This window comes from Coffea arabica, chromosome 6e (assembly GCF_036785885.1).
Source record: "Coffea arabica cultivar ET-39 chromosome 6e, Coffea Arabica ET-39 HiFi, whole genome shotgun sequence".
NCBI classification, from domain to species: domain Eukaryota; kingdom Viridiplantae; phylum Streptophyta; class Magnoliopsida; order Gentianales; family Rubiaceae; genus Coffea; species Coffea arabica.
The window spans coordinates 5326316-5345568 of NC_092321.1; the positions used below are offsets into that span (position 1 = coordinate 5326316).

General features: G+C 37.6%; 3 protein-coding genes across 6 annotated transcripts; 1 reads left to right on the top strand and 2 right to left on the bottom strand.

Moving 5' to 3' along the window:
* The first annotated feature begins 1485 nt into the window (after window positions 1–1485).
* On the top strand, window positions 1486–5268 carry LOC113692841 (uncharacterized). Of its 4 annotated transcripts, none has more exons than XR_011816790.1 (12): window positions 1486–1754; window positions 1853–1873; window positions 1970–2070; window positions 2574–2631; window positions 2740–2783; window positions 2889–2969; window positions 3069–3139; window positions 3327–3437; window positions 3882–3964; window positions 4104–4315; window positions 4619–4702; window positions 4949–5268. XR_011816790.1 is itself a non-coding variant. In XM_072054683.1 (12 exons), the coding sequence occupies exons 3-12, from the start codon at window positions 1975–1977 to the stop codon at window positions 5031–5033; spliced, it is 930 nt and encodes a 309-aa protein (XP_071910784.1). In that variant the 5' UTR covers window positions 1486–1754; window positions 1825–1873; window positions 1970–1974; the 3' UTR covers window positions 5034–5268. The 4 variants fall into 4 exon arrangements, 3 of the variants coding, with proteins under 3 accessions (XP_071910784.1, XP_071910782.1, XP_071910783.1); XM_072054683.1 differs by having other exon boundaries at window positions 1825–1873; window positions 4104–4320; XM_072054681.1 differs by having other exon boundaries at window positions 4104–4320.
* Window positions 5269–5727: 459 nt separating this feature from the next.
* LOC113692306 (33 kDa ribonucleoprotein, chloroplastic-like) lies at window positions 5728–8459 on the bottom strand. Its single transcript, XM_072054684.1, has 4 exons — window positions 7705–8459; window positions 7390–7491; window positions 6223–6531; window positions 5728–6141 (listed from the first exon to the last, which is right to left on the bottom strand). The coding sequence occupies exons 1-4, from the start codon at window positions 8170–8172 to the stop codon at window positions 6043–6045; spliced, it is 978 nt and encodes a 325-aa protein (XP_071910785.1). The 5' UTR covers window positions 8173–8459; the 3' UTR covers window positions 5728–6042.
* A 1503-nt stretch (window positions 8460–9962) lies between these two features.
* Window positions 9963–15110, bottom strand: LOC113691669 (nuclear transcription factor Y subunit A-2). The gene is made up of 6 exons (XM_027209917.2): window positions 14940–15110; window positions 13929–14290; window positions 12488–12603; window positions 12315–12383; window positions 10943–11083; window positions 9963–10650 (listed from the first exon to the last, which is right to left on the bottom strand). Exons 2-6 carry the CDS (start codon window positions 14185–14187, stop codon window positions 10246–10248), a joined length of 990 nt encoding a protein of 329 aa, XP_027065718.2. The 5' UTR covers window positions 14188–14290; window positions 14940–15110; the 3' UTR covers window positions 9963–10245.
* Window positions 15111–19253: the final 4143 nt, after the last annotated feature.

A 19253-nucleotide genomic window follows, 5' to 3' on the forward strand; every position in this document is an offset into this window, starting at 1 on the left:
TTCAGTAAAATTATCAAAAATCTCAGGGGAGATTTCTGAAATTATCCCTAAATACATTTTCTCTGCTACATACATGGGACCTCATAGCCATAGTCATTTGACAAGTATTCCTATCAATTAAATTGGATATTTGGAGATTACGTATAGATACATTTTCTCTATTACATACTTGAAACCTCATAGTCATTTGATTAATATACCTGTCAGTTAAGATGGGTTTTGGATATAATGCATAAATATAGACTTTTTTTATCATAACACATATTTCTATTTCTCTTTCTCTCACACACAACAATACTATCCCATATACACAAGCAAAGACATATTTTAAAAAATTTATTATTTTGCTTGATATTTAAATTCGGTAGCTAAATTTAATTAGTTATCAAAAAGATATTAATTATTACTTCACCAGCTCAATATTTTCCACACTCAAATTTCAAAACTTCAAAATTTAGACTTGGGACTTTTAGTTTTATCAAACAGCTGCTAAAGTTTGGAGATTCATTTGGCAGTTGGCACATCATCCAAAAATGCTCATACCAATATATGGCGTTTAATCAGTTTTCTAAGTATAAATCTGGTATTGAAAAACATTAAACTCCAACAACTCATATCAGATATTCCTACGTGCAACGCAAACTCTATATTGGTTTAATAAAAGTTGATGGGAGCTCAACTGTATTGATATCAAACTCAGTTCTAAGCTAGTTACAAAAGTCAAACTATTGACAAAGTTAATTATTTTGGGGTTAATTACAATTATCACTTAAGGTTTACCTCAATTCTTGATTTACCTTTTTTTTAGGATGTCACTTAACTCCTTGAGAGACAAAAATATCCTCCTACCATACTAAGTTTTTATTTTTTATTTTAAGATAATTTACTTCATTTTTCCATTGAAATTTAACATGTGGTTTAATTTTAACCACTCTAATTGATGGTGGTAAAGTTTCTCATTAAAGGAGTATGTTTATTGGGGAATACATCAATAATTGATTTTTTTAAAAGGCAAAAAACCCTAATAATCAAAAATCAACTAGAGGGAAAAAGAACGAAAAAAATCTAAATGATTGACAAATGAATATGTGATATAAAAAAAATTAGTAATTGACTTTGAATTGTCTAATTATAAGAAAATAAAATACAATCTTTTAAATTGTTCTATTGGAAAATAGATGAAATTTGTTAATAATTAACTAATTATATAGAAAAACATATTTAGTATATTTACAATTGTAAATTAAAGAATCAACATCCTTAATTTTTTGTTAGAGAAAATTTTGATTTGCTTAAAAATAAAATTTTAAAAAAACTAATTTTGAATAGAAAAATATGAGAGAGGAAAAAATAAGGATAATAGAGCAGTAGTTTTGTCTCTCAGGGGGTTGAATGACAGAAAATAAAAAGTCAGGGGGTAAAGTGAGAATCAGGCATGTTTTAGGAGAATAAATTGTAATGAACCCTCATTTTTCAACCCTTCATAGCTGATGCCCCTGAATCCCTGATTGTAGGGAGCCGCTTCTTAAAGAGCACTGAAAGCGGGTTGAAGCTTGACGCATCTTTCGATACCGCTAGAAAGATACCGCTTGACGCAAATTTGAGGCCCTCCCACGCCGCTTCTTACCATACTATACTAGGTAGTAGGCACTAGCATTTCATTTGCTGTTCCAGTTCATCTCAGTCGGACTCTCAGGCAGACTGGCGCCCAAAAAGGCTCCAACTTTCACAAATGGCGACTATCCGAACGATTGGCAAGTAACCCTTTTCTGTATTTGTCTTGAATAAAGCACCGAATCATTTTAATCATGTTTAATGATACAGTGTGTTTGTGGGATTTTAACTTGAACAGATATAGCAGTCAATCTCACTGGTATGTCAAATCTTAATTCATTCTAAAACATTTTGTTTTGGAACATAGTTTTTTGAGTAAATCTAATTTCAATGCATAAATGAATCTCAATTACAGATGGTATGTTCAAAGGAATATACAACGGCAAGAAATACCACGTGGCAGATATTTCTGCAGTACTCAGCAGGGCTTGGAGCGCCGGTGTTGATCGAATTATTGTAAGTATATATCCCTGAACAAAACTTTGATCTTTTGCATAGGGATATGTCTCGTGGGACTATTTTTCTGGTTGGTATTATTATTATTAGCTCGTTGCAAAGGATAAGTTTGCAGCACATTAGCAGGGTCTTTTTATTTTTATTTTTTTGCTGGGGGTTGGGAAAGGAGTATCAGCGGTCCCGCAAAATGAAACTCTACTTGTAGTTAGATAGATGGTATTGTTAACTCAGGTTGTTTGATAGTTTGGCTTGCTCAATAAATTGAGAGGATATGAACTTTGGGTCGTTTGAAGTTCCACTTTTGGAGCAGTTCAACCTCTTGTTTTTGATATCATAGAGGATGGATGAGCTTGTAAAATTTGCTGATTTGTAATTAATTCCGTTTTATTAGAGTAACAGAACTGAGAGGTTTATTTCTTGTTGGTAAGGTTGGTTATTTGCCTTCTGTAGTCGGGCCTAATCATGCTAATGATTCTTTAGTTGTCTTACGTTTTCTGTCCTAGGTTACTGGTGGATCTCTAGAGGAATCAAAAGAAGCTCTTGCTATTGCTGAAACTGATGGTTAGTGAGACACGTTCTCCTTTGTTACATTTTTCTCCTTTCTCTGCTATTTGTCTCTCGCTTGGTGCCTTATACCATATGTTTTTGGCAATCCATTTTCCCTTGCAGCAAGACTTTTTTGCACAGTTGGCGTGCACCCAACAAGATGCAAAGTGAGTGTTGATACTCTTCTTGATGCCATCCTTAAGTTATTGAATGTGTGAGAATGAGGATGCATGGATACATTTGTGATTGCCATACCATGATAATTGATTCAGGAATTTGATGAGAGTGGGGATCCCAAAAAGCATTTTCAGTCTCTTCTCTCACTGGCTAAAGAGGGGGTTGAGAAAGGAAAGGTAAATCAAAGTGCTGGATTTAGGAGAACATAGAGAGGATTACTTTAGGTACATATATCTTCCTCAATTTTCTTAGTGCGACAATTTAATTTTTGTAAGGTGGTGGCAATTGGTGAATGTGGACTGGATTATGACAGGCTTCATTTTTGCCCGTCTGAGATTCAACAGAAGTATGTGCTTGCCTCAAAGATTAGTTTTTCTTTTCCCCCTTTCTTCCCCTTTAATTCTTGATGAGTCTGGGAGGTGTTTTAAGGGTCAATGAAAAATGCTGCTTTTATCCATTGTCGTGGTTTAGGTGTATAATGACGTACTGATTATATGGTTCCAGTTGTCTGTCTTTTGTTCTGGTCGAAACAGATATTTTGAGAAGCAGTTTGAACTAGCTTATGCAATGAGGCTTCCAATGTTTCTTCACATGCGAGCAGCTGCTGAGGACTTTTGTACCATTCTGGAGAGAAATAAGGAGCGGTAAATTTTCTTAACTACTAAAATTAGAACCAAAAGCATTTGTATCTGATTAATTTGCGTATTTGTAATTGTTGTATATTGCACCAATCAACTGCCAAAGATGGTCTGTAAATACTCATTATTTACCATCACAGTGAGTCATGTTAGAATTCAAGATGAACGTTGGGTTGCATCTTTAAAATATTCATCTTTTCTTAAAGAAATGTTGAATTAGTATGAGGCTTCGATAACACTAGTTGCCTTAGTAAACACAAGGAACTGTTGGTAACTTGTTTAAAGTCTTAAGGCCCCATGCTTCTTAACATGGGAAATTGTTTCTCATCTTTCTTCTAGCTAACTAATTTTTAATTGGAATCTCAGCCATTATTCCTATGACTCACTTCTGTTGTGTTAGTCCAAAGCTATTTTACTCGTGCTCTGTACTCAAATCACATATCTGTTTAGGTTCTGTGGTGGGGTTGCTCACTCCTTTACAGGCAGTGCAGAAGAGCGTGATAAACTTCTTTCATTCAGTAATATTTTTATAGGTGAATGCTCTTCTCTGATTACTTCCTACGCTCTTTAAGCTTTTTTCTTCATACTTTAACATTTGGAGTTAGTGATATCAAATCAATCTTTATGGTTTTTCTTTCTTTCCTTGCCTTTTCTCTTTTTTGTATCTTGAAGGCATAAATGGTTGCTCACTGAAGACAGTTGAGAATCTTGATGTTGTTAAGGGCATACCGATGGAGCGAATGATGATCGAGACAGATTCTCCATATTGTGAAATAAAAAATACTCATGCAGGGATTAATTTTGTGAAAACCTCATGGCCGTCCAAGAAGAAAGAAAAACATGATCCAGACTACACCATCAAAGGTCGAAATGAACCCTGCACGGTACGGTATGTGGTAATGGATGTTAACTTCTGCATCTGATGTAGCTCTTAGAAGTGTCACATTGTACCCGTTGGTTGGCTGACACAACTTTCTGAATGAATCAAGAAAGAAAGATTACTAAGAAGAGAGAAAATTACTAAGTCCTTGGTGAGAAAAGTACTGCCGTTATGACATATAGCCATCTTTTTTTCTTGATTCATTCAGCAAGCTGTGCTAGCCAACCAAAGAGTAGATTCGCGGTAGTTAGTTTTTCTTTCTTCCCTTTAATATTTCATCTGACTACAGAATAATCAATAATCTCAGGCAAGTGCTTGAGGTGGTTGCTGGCTGCAAAGGTATTGCTGACATAGATCAATTGAGCAAGAAATTGTACCACAACACTTGCAGGTAATTTTGATGCCATTTCTCATGTTCGTTCAAAACCAATGGACTAAAAATGCCTTTTGCTGGATTTTCACTTTCTTGAGACATAAACAATTTTGTTGTGCGTGAATTATATGAGCAATATTAGAAGGTGATAATTAGGTCATTTGATAAGCCAGTATGCTGCCCGTGTAGAAGCACCCTATACGTTTCTCTGCAAAAAATGGTTTTTGTTTTATATCTGAAGCTTGAGACATCGGATGTAATCAGGATTTTCTTCCCTCAAGACGTTGACTCTGCAGCAGACGCACTTCTTTCTGGTCATGATACTGCTGAAAGATCACAGCATGTTTAGCTTAGAGAAGCTACTGGAGAGGTTTATCTTTAGTTTTGTTTTTTCATCGTATTTGTCTGAGGCTGTGCTTTATTGAGAACGCCAAAACAACTGGCACTTGGTACTCTTTACCTTGTAACATTAGCCGAATCCAGTTCCAACTATTAATGCTTCTCTTCATTTTGGTTGACGTTCTATGTTGAGGGATTTTTAAGCTCTGAACTTGAATAAGATGCAGTCGAAAAATGCTTCTTCACTTGGTACTCTTTACCTTGTACGTATCTTCGTACTCAAAAGTGGATAAATTAATGTTCCCGAAAAGTGGGAAGCTCAAATATGATGGCCTTATCGGTCTCTCAGTATGCGACTATGATTTTTAGTTTCATTACCCATGTCTCGTTTCATGGGCAGCGTATACTGCAGAGCTTGCCCCGTCTTTCATCTTCTGCCAACCATACGATGAGGGTCATGAAAGGGCATTAATTGATTAGTGTTGCGCCATTGGCCATTTCTCTGTTTGTTCTCGAGTCTGTCTCTGATTATTCTATACCATCTACTAGATTTCACCAGTAGTCCTCTCATAGAATCCTGTCGATCAATAAAAGTGTCTATCACGGCACTCCCGCATGGTTATTTCGATATCATACGATCATCTTTCCACCGAATTTTCTCATTATAGCTGTTTAAAAATCACGAGTGTGTGAAGAACTTGAAATTTGACGGGAAAGAACTGGTCGTAAATTGTACCCGTAGTCTTCCGCTAATCACGCAAAACGAAAATTTAAGGATATCTGAAAGTACAACACTAGTATTCATTAAACAATGTCCTTCTCTGGGCATCTTTGGCTTCCGTCTGTGCCATATAAGTGTGACTCGGAACTTTGGCAGGGAACAAAATTGAACTCAATTCTCTCTACGGCAGTTTTTGCTTGCCTCCTCCACTCCACATCATCCCCTCACAAGCGTATGGCAATACTAATTCATCCACCCCTCTTAGCTGCTAATAACACAAAACACTAAGGAGGCTGCTTTAACTATCTGACTCAGAATTTGTTTCAGGTGCTGGAGGAGGAGATATGAAAGATCTTTGTTGTGCCAAGTTTAACCGTAAAGGCCGGCCTTCCACCTCCTACAAAATCACACAAATGAATTCCGTAAGAAAGGATGTGACAAACATGAAGCATGCAATCTCAATCTAACGTTGATATACCACTCCATTCATGGCCTCAAGTGCAGAATCCACCTCTTCAGCGGACGCAAAACTAATAAATCCAAAACCTCGGGATCTTCCGCTGTCCCTATCATAGACGACTTTGGCGCTCAAGAATCCTGGCTGGTCTTGGAAAGCTTCTCTGAGGCCTTGAGAGGTTAGACCCCAGCTTAGGTTTCCTGCATAGATCTTATGTGGGCTATCTACAAATCCCTGGTTGCTGCTTCTGATCTTTGACTCCATGACTTCTCGCTCACCTCCTCGTGGCACCTCAGGAAAATTCACCCTTGCAGTTCGGCCCCCAACTTGCTGTTCATAATTATTACAATACACCAATTTTAAGAAAAGAACGGATATCAGCTACTTCCGAAGCAGCAAAGCCACTACATTTAGTTTACATCGTTAGAAGTGGGAAAACATGTCAATCATCAATGGGAGCTGATGGTTTTGTACATCATCTTCTCTGGGGAGTAATAAAAACCTCTGCAATGACTTCAGTAAGAGATTTTATATATGTAATAGTGTGTCCCCCAGCCACCCCCAACTCATTATCTCATTCTGTGACAAGTAGACGCTTAATTATCGTAAGTTTCTAAGTTATGCACACTTATTTTTGGGAGGACTGATAGAAAACAAGAAAAATTGAAGGCACTATTAAGTAAACCTCTCAATTCGTCCCAGAGATTATTATCTGGTCAAGGGGACAAATTATCCTTTGAATTGGTGACTGCCCAGGCAGGAGCAACATCATGCTCGTACTACTTGACATGAAACGCTCACAGAATTTGCTAACCATAAACTATCTGGTTGAGAAAGCCCAACGAGCTGTCTTTACACTAAATAAAAGAAGATCAATGATTAGCACAGAGTGTGCAAGTTGTCCTAATATAAAGCATCTAGTAACCAACCTTAAACAATACCAGTAGCATATTATCCGTTTCCATAGTTGAACAAGATGTTTTCTGTCTGCCTTCTGAGGGAACTTAATTCAACCTTAACTAAATTTCCTCCAATGAACTACGTAACATTGCACATTATCCATTAAATCAGATAACTGGTAAGTAAAGCTAACAAGGTCTCAGACGAAAAATGCTCAAACAACCGACGAGACAAATCAAGTAGTAGTAGTAAAGAAATGGTCAGATGAATCGCCATAAGGTCACTTACAGATCCATCAAACAGCCGAATTGCCTCCTTTGCTTCTTCAAAACTCCCCATTGTAACAAATGCAAATCCTCGACTCCTATCCGTCACTCTGTCATAAACAATCTTAAACACACAAATCCAGGAAAAAAAATAAAAACCAAAAATCAGCACCACCTCCAATCTCCCATCAACAAAGGTACAAACTTTGAAATCCCAATCAACATTACATATGTAATGAAGTGCCAGGACAGCAGAAAACTGAATTCTTGGTCGAGTACATCTAATCCAAAAAGTAATCTTTTATAATTTAAAGAATCAAGAAAAGGTAAAATAGACCTCAACAGAAGCAACACGGCCAGCTTCAGCAAAGATATCAGCTAATTGGGAAGAGGTCATCGCGTAAGGCAAGTTTCCCACGTATAATCTACGACCTTCAGTTGATAGAGATACAGCAGCTGTATCCCCATCATTTTCATCCTCAACGTCTTGTATTTCTTCTGCTTCTGCTTCTTCTTCTTCTTGTTCTTCTTCTTCTAGGACCTGTGTGCTTTGGATGGCATCAAAAGCATCAAAAGCAGTCGAAGCACAAACAAGTAGGGAGCGAGAGACCTGAGGAACAGGAGCAGAATTTAGAAGGTGATTAACCCTGCAAAAGTTTATGGGTTTTGTGGGCTTGAAGGGGAAGTGAATGGTGGACAGATAAAGGTGTTCTAGGGAAGAAGTTGATGATGGGGTTGAAGAAGAAGAAGAGTTGGCAGTGGCAGTGGCAGTGGCAACAGCCACTGATAGAGAAGAAGCTGACATTTTTTTTGGCCAAAAATTAGCAGTAGCAGTATTGTGTTTGTTCGATCAATGGAATAAGGTTGGGGCTTTAGACTTCCTTGAAAGGGATAACAGATAAGGGGAAAGGATACAAGATTAGAGGCGGAAAATTGGATTCTTTACTCCAAGCCCATGGTAAGTCGCGCTCCCAATTTTACTCTGACGAGTTGATAGCTTGGTGGCTATGAATTTTTCTTGTAGGTGAAATGAAGTGCTGGCTTAGGAGGGTAAGGAAATTGGGTTTTCAATTGACAATCCTTTTAACTTCCAAATCTTTTTGTCACTCGTTACTTGTAGAGCGAAAAAGAAAGGAGAACATGAGAATTCAACTCAAACATTGGCCGCGAAGTATTTTCATGATTCCAAATAAATTCATCAAAAGAAAAGGAAGACCCTTTTCTCTCCCCATTTTCCCTTACCAAATGTTTGCGATTTAATTATGTATGACATACTTCTACTGATAAAGCCAAATGAATAAGAACATAATAGCAAAACAATTGCTATTAGTGCTCACATTATAAAGAGGAGGGGCAAAATCTTGCAACTGCATGTGAAAAGTTTTCAGGTATTCCAGAACAAAAAAGAAAAAAGGTACTGCCAATCGGATTTTATAGGATCCTAAATTCTCAAAATAGAGAATACAATAGGATATGTCTGAAACAAAAAAAAAAAAGGTCTAAGCATTTTCAAAAGGCATGAACTGCCAATCTCCAGAATCCAGTTTATAAGCATATAAACGCCCATCCTCACACGAACTTTTTCTAGGAAACTTTGAGATGGAATCAAGACTTGAGCAAGATCCATGATGAACACTTTCGCTCCTGCGCCACTCTTCATTTTTGCTTACGTGCATGTGTATATCTTCCTTGACGGTGTGTTGCTGCTGAAGAAGTCTTCATATTTATATGATGTAAGATTGAGTGACTGGGGAAGGCCTAATGGTAGCCTCATGCAAAGAGAGAAACTCAAGGTCGGCTGCTTCCCTTCCAATCCAGACTTCGCAGAGAGGATATCGAAGCTAACAAGGTGGTGAAATTTTGTGCTAGCTTCTGATTTTTTATGATTTCGTTCCCATCATTGCTGCTATTATTGCTGCAGATTTTCTGATACCAGCATCTTTCCGTCTACCTTCTTGCAACAAACTAGAATTTGATCATCTACCTCTCTTTTCGTCCTTCTTAATTGGAGGAACTGAAAATTAACTACCATAAACATATTTCACAGGAGGAGCAAAATCAAGTACAATTACATATCTACCAGTCTACGATCCCAATTTCTTGGTTAATTGATCTGATGGACAATATGCAATTTCGAAGGTGAAACTGTTGAAAAAAAACCGGCCGCCAACCATCTATTTAGATAAATGTGTTATGGAAAATCTGGGGACAGATGAGGAAGATTCCCACACAATTATTCAACAATAAGCGTCCTTCGTGGGGAATCTGAAAATGGCTCCAAAAGGAAGATTTGATTGATACAGCAAATGCTGCACGTATAGCAAAGTCCAAATCCAAGTCCGAAGCCCATGACTAGACACGATCATAAAAAGTTCAAACCTCTACCAACAGGAGCAAAATTTAGCAAACACGACCATCCAACTACTTTCTTTCTTTCTTTCTTTTTTTCTGTCAAAACCATCCAATTACTCTGATCTTATTTCAGCAATAGGGAAATTAGAACATTACAAATTGATTACAGGATTCTCACTCTCTCAGAGAATCAAAACTACCAGATCAACCACAAAATTCAAACACCAGAAGCACACTTCAAAGTATGCAAACCAAGTCTTTCCATGTTATTTAAGCAGTGGGAACAGAACCAATCATATTACATAAAGTTCAGTATTTTACACTGCATTATGGCCTGGGAGCCTCTGATTATTCCAATTGCTGGAGAGCACGGAATACAACAGAGATGGCCTTAATGCTGATAAGCCAAGAATGAGTTGCCTTTTGGAAGCAAACCAAATGGTGGTAGAACCGGAGTTTCCATTTGGTTGCAAAATGGGATTTGAGGCCAGGAAAATTGGACACAAATCCTATTTGTATCCTGCCATCAAACTTTCAGGTTGCAGCAGCTATCTGCAGCTACAACCCACTTGCCTGGCGGGACAATCCAATGCCCTGAAGTCATCATATTAGGCAGAGACTGAATTGCTGAGGATAGATTGTTAAATGGAAAGCAATCAAGATCTCCCCCGGAGTACACGCTAGTAACCTCTGTACCCAAATTATTTGACCTGCAGCCATTAGCTTTTCTCAGTGAACTTGAATTTCCACTATCAGACTGCACGACATCGGAGCTCTGGGATCCTGTCGGTCGAGAAAATCGTCCTTTTGCAGTCGTATTGTCATCAGTATTACTCTTACTGCCATTCAGGTTCTTAGTGTTGAGAAAGCGGCCGCCACAACCTCTTGGCCTGCGCATTGCATGGAGATGACGTGACAGGTGCAGATATGGCTGCAAGGCATGAGGCAGAATCCAAATTGAGCAACCATACAGGAATATTTGGACAAAGTCTGTGATTAAGGTGAGGCTGAAAAAATCTTTTCAGAAGGTTCATTTCTAAAGAACACATCTTGTATAGGCAATCATGTTGAAGTAAGAGCCAAAGGCTATCATCTTGATGACCAAACCAAGGCAAGCATTTACAAGTATAATTAAATTATTAAAGAGATGCAAGGAAATGTTAAAAAAAAAAAAATCCAGTTGTCTCGATTGGAAACCTGCTAACAGAAATATTCATATGTACCTTGCGGTTTTTCAGCACTTTATTCTCCAGTTCTGCCTTTGCACGGTACTGTCTGCGCCTCAATATTCCATTATACTGCTTAACATTAACAAATATTGGCACTTCATCACTTGTTGAATTCAGCGGCAGCATGATCCGGCCCTGAAATTATACAGATGCAAATTTTATGAACCTCCAAGAAATCCAGTTGTATCGATCACTTAAAAGAAAACAAAAACAAATTTTTATGACACAAGGTGCTGAGGAATGAGAAGTAACTAACAGATGAACAACCAATAAGTTCACAGACAAATCAGCAATGCAATAGAATTATGTCTCCTGTTTTCTCGATTGGTATTTATGCTTTGTGTTTCTTTTTTTGGAACAAGTTCCGCTTCTGTTGACTTCATCAATTATTTTATCTAATTCCTCTCCCAAGCGAATTCCTCTATTCTATTCTGCAATCTATAGTATATTACCATATTCGTGATGAATTACTTCCGTCTGTTAAACACAACCATTGATTTGACTGTTCCAAGGGATCCAAGTCCTATGGATGCTGTTCTGTTCCTAAAGGTTGCCTTACTATTTTGATGCTTTAATCTGTTCATAGAAGTATACCACCATGGTTCAATTCCCTTAAACAGCAGTGCCCCTGAAAGAATCTGATTTCCCAACTATTCCATATCCAGTTACATTCTGATTATAACAAGGCTTTCCAGAATAAGTTAAGAGCTCAAGTTTAAAATTCAAAATGATTATGGTCCAGATAGATCATCTAGAGCAGTTTATGAGCATTCAATCACAAAAAGTTTGAGATCCATGTATCTAGTTATACATCCTAGAGCTGCTCTCACAGGATTCAACTTTTCTAAGAGTATTTGTTGATTTCTCTATATATTCTGCTTGTGTTGGGATGCCAAACACTCAAGCAGCACCTAAGGAATTTGGCATCGATTCATTATGGAACTAGTTATTTCCCAGTCTGAGTGTGCTTATCTGCAAGCGGACATCCAACAATATTCTAACACTGTCATTATGAAATTAGATGTACATATTGCACTATCGAGTCAAACTATGGAAGATTGATTCTTCAATCCATATGCATCAATTATCATACCCTAAAAACTTGTTCTTTCCCACACTTTGCTTGCTGACTCCGGCTTTTCACTACTGCTACTCAAATTAATAAAAAGTGAACTCACCTGAAAATCAGATGAGATTTGAAAGACATGCAATATTGCCTTCCATAGTTTCTTATTACTTATGCTGCATCTCCGGATTGATGGAAAACACAATTGCAGGAACACAAAGTGAAGAGAAATGTTCTAATAGAAAACTGGAAATATGTTAATACTTCTAGGTAGCTAGTAGCCAGAAATTAAAGACATACAGTCAATTGAGGCCCATAAGTTGAGAATACACCATGACATTGCTCTCCATAAGGATATTTTGCACAAATCTGAGCCATCACGAAGAAAAACAAATGTATATCATCAAAAAAGGCAGAGAAAATTGATAGTCAGCAACAAGATAATTACAATTAAACACTGAAATCACAATTACCAATGGCTGGCTGAATCCAAGCTCCAAATGCCCTCGATATTCTGCAGCAGCTGCTTGCATGTTGCTGGCATTTTGGAGCCGAAACTTTTGCCCATTTGGAGGATCCTTGCACTCACCTGAAAAAAGGGCAATGACAGTTAGTTAATAGATCATTTAGGATGAGAATTGAACAACCTGTATTCTTTGTAGCCTCAAGAGACAAGTGAGTTATTATGCAGCGGGACATTGCTCAACTCCCACCAATATGAAAAATGAGACAATTTCTTTAGTTGCTGTCCTTCTACCATATATGTCAAAGAATTGAAGAGTGGCAACAATCAAGACAACATAGCTTGTGACAAATTCATCTCTATCTCTAGCGCAATGAACTAGGATGAAGTACCATTGGAAAGATGAAAAAGAAGATCATAAACACAAGCTGATAATGCCTACATGTAACTGAAACTTTGCAAGATGACATAACGAGTGCACTCTTGCACTATCAATGGAAACATGGGAGCTTTGCCAAAATGCTAGCCTCAATATTTCATAGTCTCTAACAACTTGTACCAACTAGCCGCTCAAACTTAGTTCATGTAATAATTACACAGATGAAAGTTTTCAACATCGCAATTTTGGAAGAGAAAACCGCAAAAGCTAACAGTAAATATAATCCTCAATCATGCATTCACATACGACTCAAAGCAGGTGCATTCCATGCTTATTTCGTAAAAGGGCAAAGCAATACCAGTAAGAGAAATAACCAAAGCCCTTGTAATGACTGCCAAAGCAATAACCTGATGTTTTATGCCTTGGTGACTACAAACCAAGTTTTGATTTGATTGCAGTTTACTGCTTCGTTTTGCATGAAATTAAAGTCAAGCATACTATCTGGTTTCCATTTATGCAAGCATACTGAATAAAGCCCTTAAAGTCTCTGTCTTTCTTTTCCTCCATCTTTCTTATAGGTCTGGTGAAATTCATGATATCAAAAGGAGAACAGGGTAAAGGCCGCTTATAAAGCATCTTTGATCCTACTAATTCACGCAACATGATGAAGCTTTATAGACTGGTAAATCATAGTGAACGACATTTCAAGAAAACAAAGAAAAGAAGAAATAGTATGACATGTGATAATGACCAAAAAAAGAAAAAAAAATCATCAAGTGTTGTGTGCTTTTCTATATGCACCAACTCAATCTTAGGAAAGTAAATACACTAGTAACTCCTTGTACTCAACATACTTTTCTCCTCGTATGCATGCACAACAAGATAAATTAAAGAATTCTCTTCCTTTTCAGTATGCTAGTATACTAGTAGAAAGTCTCTCAGTAGTCTTGTGTTCATTGACTATCAGACGACGTCAAAGGGCATGAACAAAAATAGTAAATTAGAGAATCCAACATCAAAAAAATAAAAAAATTAAAACTAATAATACCAGATTGAAGACAAAATTAATTACCAGAAAAAATGGTAAATTTATTAGTTTTCCCATTTCCAGTTTCTTGTCCTCCATTACGTTCTGGTTCCCTAGAGGGAGTGAGCTGGGTTCCAGTATTGGATGGCTTGTCTACAGCAGAAGATGCAGGCTTGAACTGGCCAAAAAGGTCATCGTGAAAACCTGCTGGCTGAGATCCGAGGCCAGTGCTCCACCAAGGCACTGCTGAGAATGCGGACGTCGTGTTGGCTTCTTTGGCAAATAAACCACCATGCATGGCCATCTGTATATGGACTTCAACTTAAGGGTTTTTGGGTAGGTCTTCAACTCAAGGGTTTTGATTATGTCCTGACGAAGCAGTAGATTGCTCGAGCTCAAGCTAGTTCCTGAAAATTCCGTACGTATTTTACGATTCGTAAATCTTACCAAAATTAATTTGGCGAAAAAAAAGGGACTAGTTTCAGTAGTATTATTACTGGTTAAAGAATTATAATCAAGATGAGGGAGAAATAAATCAAAAGAGACTTCAGGGGAATTTAAGAAAACTAAGAAGCGATACTTGAAGAATTAAAAACAAAAAGGGGTTTTAAAAGATGGAATCAAACTACAGTATACTACGGTTCCCTGCCTTCAAATTGCAAATACGACAATTGACGTGAGGAAGCACTTTTTAAGTATTGATCTTTATATAGAAAAAAAATAAAAGAGACACAAGAATTATACTAGAAGCACTGTAGAAGACAGATTATAAGAACATGGTACTGCTTAAAACCACCAGAAAAAATCGAAAAAAAAAAATAAAATTTGAAAGGTGGTCAGATGAGAACCAAGAATCCTACGTTTCTAACTTAGCAATCTTGAGAAAGATGAAATCAAAAGAAAGGAACGCAGACAGGGAGAAAGAAGTGTGTTTTATACTACTCAAGTAGCAAGTACCAGAAACACCAAGAAAGATGCTAAGTCAAGAACTGAATATTCTTTAAAAAGGGTTGGTAAAAAAAAAAAAAAAAACAGAAGCGAGAGGAGAGAGCAGACCAAGTAGAAGCAGAAGCAGCTGCAAATCTCGAGTTCAGTTGCAGAAACCCCATTTGGTAGGAGCCATGTCGGTACAATTCAAGCAGAGAGACAGAGAGAGGGAAAAAAGAGAGGGAAGGAGAGAGAGAGAGGGCCGAGGACTGCGTACCACTGTGACCGGGTAAATGGACTTGTAAGGCACCAGCCAATCAAATATAGCTTTCATGCAGTTTTGTTTTATGCGCTAAAATTAATTATAAAAGGATGGTTTGCGCTATAATGGTACCAGTTTAGTACAGTAGGCTCAATGAGATATTTTCATTTCTCTCTACCTCTTTAACTTCATAGGACTAGTTTATTTCCTGAGTTTGGAGCGCTCACTCACTGCCCCCACTCATCTTCGCCCCCACCACACATTTTATTACATTGATGAGAAGGAAAAGGAAGAAGAGAAAAGGAAGTATATCTGCATATCAGGTTGCTAATAGTCTTCACAAGTTTACAATAATGAAATTATGAGATGAGCTGACGTAGTTCAAGGTGCAATACATGCATAAATGACATTCACATCTTAGGTTTAATGGTTTGACTAAGAGGGCTGTCTAAAGAAAGGTTTCAAGTGTTTAGTTTTTTAAAAAATGAGTTTTTTTAACGGATGTCTTTAGAATATTCATTAACATATCATATATATATATATATATATATATGCTAACAATTATTATCATTTCTTGCATTTACATGTTTTTCACATTTAATCTTGTTTATCCATCCTTATATTTATTTATTTATTTTAATTAATCTTATATTTTTTAAAATATAACACCGTAAAATATATCTTAATGAGTGCTTTATAGGCATCCGTTAGACAAAACGTTAAAAGATGTAGAGGGTGTATTGATTATAATTATGTGTATTTACATATATATAATTTAGGTGTGCTAACAAATGTTCATTGGACATCTGTTCAAAAAATTTTTATTTAATAATTGTACTTTTGTGCATAAAGAACTATCCTTTGTATAAATTGTCATGGTAATAACTTTATAGTCCCCATAGTAGATTTTTTTTAATTTGATGGTCCCCATAGTAGATCAAGCATTTAGATAAAATGTCAATTTTGACGGATGATCAAGCATAATGTTTCAGAGATAAAGAGTTTTACATCAATTGAGATGAGAAAGTGAGCCTACTTAACTACGTACTAATAGCTGAACAGCATGTATATTGAAGAGAAAAGAATACTACTAGTAGTGCAGGCAATTTTGAGTGCGGGAAATAATTGCTTTTTTGTGCAGGAGTAGTCTTGTCAATCGACTACTAGTGCTAGCGGAGTATTTATGGAAATAGTGTATCACTACTGTTCCGAGTGCAGGAGTAGCAGTAGTATTACTGTTCTCTTCATCTACTTCCCCAAATCTAGCTACTGGATCAAGTCCGAGTAGAGCTGTTAAGTTAGTCAAGTACCTCGAAAGCTCGTTAGAGCTCGGCTCGTTAAGGCTCGAGCTCGGCTCGTTAATTTTGGTTAACGAATCGAGCTCGAGCTCGAAACATGCTCGTTTAGTTATCGAGCCGAGTAAGTTCGACTCGTTTGATACTCGAGTAACTCGTTAGAGCTCGTTAATGAAGGGCATATTTGTCATTTTAGAAATCAAAATTATAAAAATTAAAAATTATAGGTTTTTATTAAGGTTAATTTTCACGAGCTCGAGCTCGAGCTCGTGAAGCTCGACTCGTTTGTGATAAACGAGTCGAGCTCGAGCTCGAGCCACATGTACACTTAACGAGTCGAGTTCGAACACATTTTAAAGCTCGTTTTCCTAACGAGCTCGAGTCAAACTCGACTCGAATTAAACTCGAGTCGAGCTCGGCAGCCAAATACTCGGCTCGACTCGGCTCGATTAACAGCTCTAAGTCCGAGTCACCAAACATCCTTTTATCTAGCAAGTTTATGTATTTATTAGTTTTTGACACAAGACTCTTTGGAGTTCTTCTTCTCTATCATTTAGTAGGAGGATAGAGTAGATTATTCAATTGTTATAGCCTCCTCCGAACGCAAAAAAAAAAAAAGAACACATTTGCCAATGGCTCTACGATGCATTCAATTGTGTATCGGGATGATCGAGCCATTTTGGCCGTTCCTTTTGGGCTCGATCCTGTACCTGCAGCCTAATAGGGAGGTTACAGAACTAGTTACAAGGGTCGGTTGGTCCCCACTCTCTTTCCTCCTGGAGAAACCTCCACTGCAATGCTACAGCAGATCCCCGTCGCTCTGGTGCGCTGGAGTTTCTGCAAATGAAATATTTGGTTCAGCAGACTGACAAAAAATTATACTGCTAGCATTCATAACTTCTTGTCCATATGGCATGCATTGCCCTTGTGCTCCTTTTTTTTTTTTTTTTTGGTCGATTGGAAGGTATTTTGATCTGACCAGAATCACCTAACCAGCTAGACTACTCTTTTCAGGCGGTGAGAGCCTGTCCCAAGAATCACAGCACGAAAGCACCCGAAAGTCGAACCTGACACCTGCTCCTAAAGAGAAGACTACGAAACCATCTGAGCTCCCGGGGGCGCATTGCCCTTGTGCTCTCCGAATCTGCATTCTTGAGTTATGGCAAGACTCGAAGAAGGAAACACACATAACACCTTGAAACGCGCATGAAACTTGATGGCTAAAACCAAGAGCTACCTTGTTATAGGGCAGTAGTATGTTTGGCGTCATCCGTACGTATGCATGATTGAGGGTTTTGAGACAAATACTACATCACTGAAATTACGCTCGAGTTGAAGTCAAGATTAACAAATCTTCTTCTATCTTCAGTAACAAGTCTGATCTTTTTATTTTAAGTTTGAAGCCGTATTTAAGCCTACATTTGGCCGGAGAGTCAACCAAAGTTAGGTGGGACAATTTGTTAAGTAGTAGAGGTAAATAAAAATACACACGGCCTCCATGATCTCTTTAGTGAAATCTTCGCAAAAGTTAAGCCCCTCATAATTAAGAATACTAATCTAGAGAAACAAGTCTTTCTTTCATAGAGATATAATAATTATAAATCATAAGCTTAGTTTTGTCTGGGTGGAGAATTTGGACAATCTTGGATTATACTTGTAATTACTGTATATGATGTAAGTAGATTCGAAGAAAAATATTCTCTCTATATCTCATCTTCTCTAACTTTTCTCTTCTTTTTTTTTTATTACCTCTTCTCCAAGATCATAAAAGTTTGCTTAAGAATAATGTTAGGTCTGACGACTCTGACCTAAAATATTTCAGCAAAAGCCATTTGCAACCCATATACATGCCCACCGAAGTGAATTCCTGTAATAACCGTCCCTTCCTGCCCACTTTCTTCTGCCACAAGTTTGCTGAAGGAAGGAGTGGACCTGAACTCGTTAACAGCTGACTTCAAATTAACGGGGCCCTCTTCTCTCTTTATCATTCAGTGCCATTCTTGTTGTCACAGTAAGATCATCGGTACTGGTTCAACCTACTACCTTGAACTCCAGAATATGGATATCCATAGCAGAAGTATCTGACAAAAGAAAAGCATCAGACGATGATGATATTTTCTCAAGTACACTACATCTAACATGTTGAATAAACCATACAGAGAGAGAAGAAAAAAGTAGCAAATCCGGGCCCTTGCAAGGCAACGGAACAAAATTGTGGGCCGGGAGTGATGTGGCTGCTACACGTGTCGCGTGGGTCTCCGGGGCTGCTACAAGTGGAATTCCTTGGCATAAAATGAATGCACGTAGAGAAGTTGAAGAAAAGAAAAAAGGTGATCTGTCTTTCTGGCTTCCGCTGGATTTTGCAATCCACATCACACAGACACAGTCCCTCCCAACGGAACTCCTCTAATAAATGTTGGCAGAGCACCCCACCACTAATAAATGGAAATGGGCTCTGTTTGTGTGGAGACCTTTTCGATTAGATACAGAGGAAAAAGTTTGAGGCATATCTAGATTTAAGCTACTTAAATTAGCTAACGTCAGCTTATAATTATTATTATTATTAGGGTTTTTATTATTATGTAATTATCTCGAACCTCTGCCATTATTTACACTCTAATCATTCATTATTACTATTTCCTGGAGATAATCCATTCAGTAGTATTTCCATACGGCGGCACATACATAATCCATTCTTAGATAATAATCAGGAAGACTCTTTTTTTGCCCAAATGGAAATCTGCGTTCTGATGGCACTCGAATTTCGCCTTTTCGTTTACTAGCAGACAAAAATTCAAGGGATATAAACATTCTAATGATTTATTAATTAAGTTTCCGACAGCCCAGTGAAATAGTCCTCCATCTATGCATCTCTCCCACTCCCAG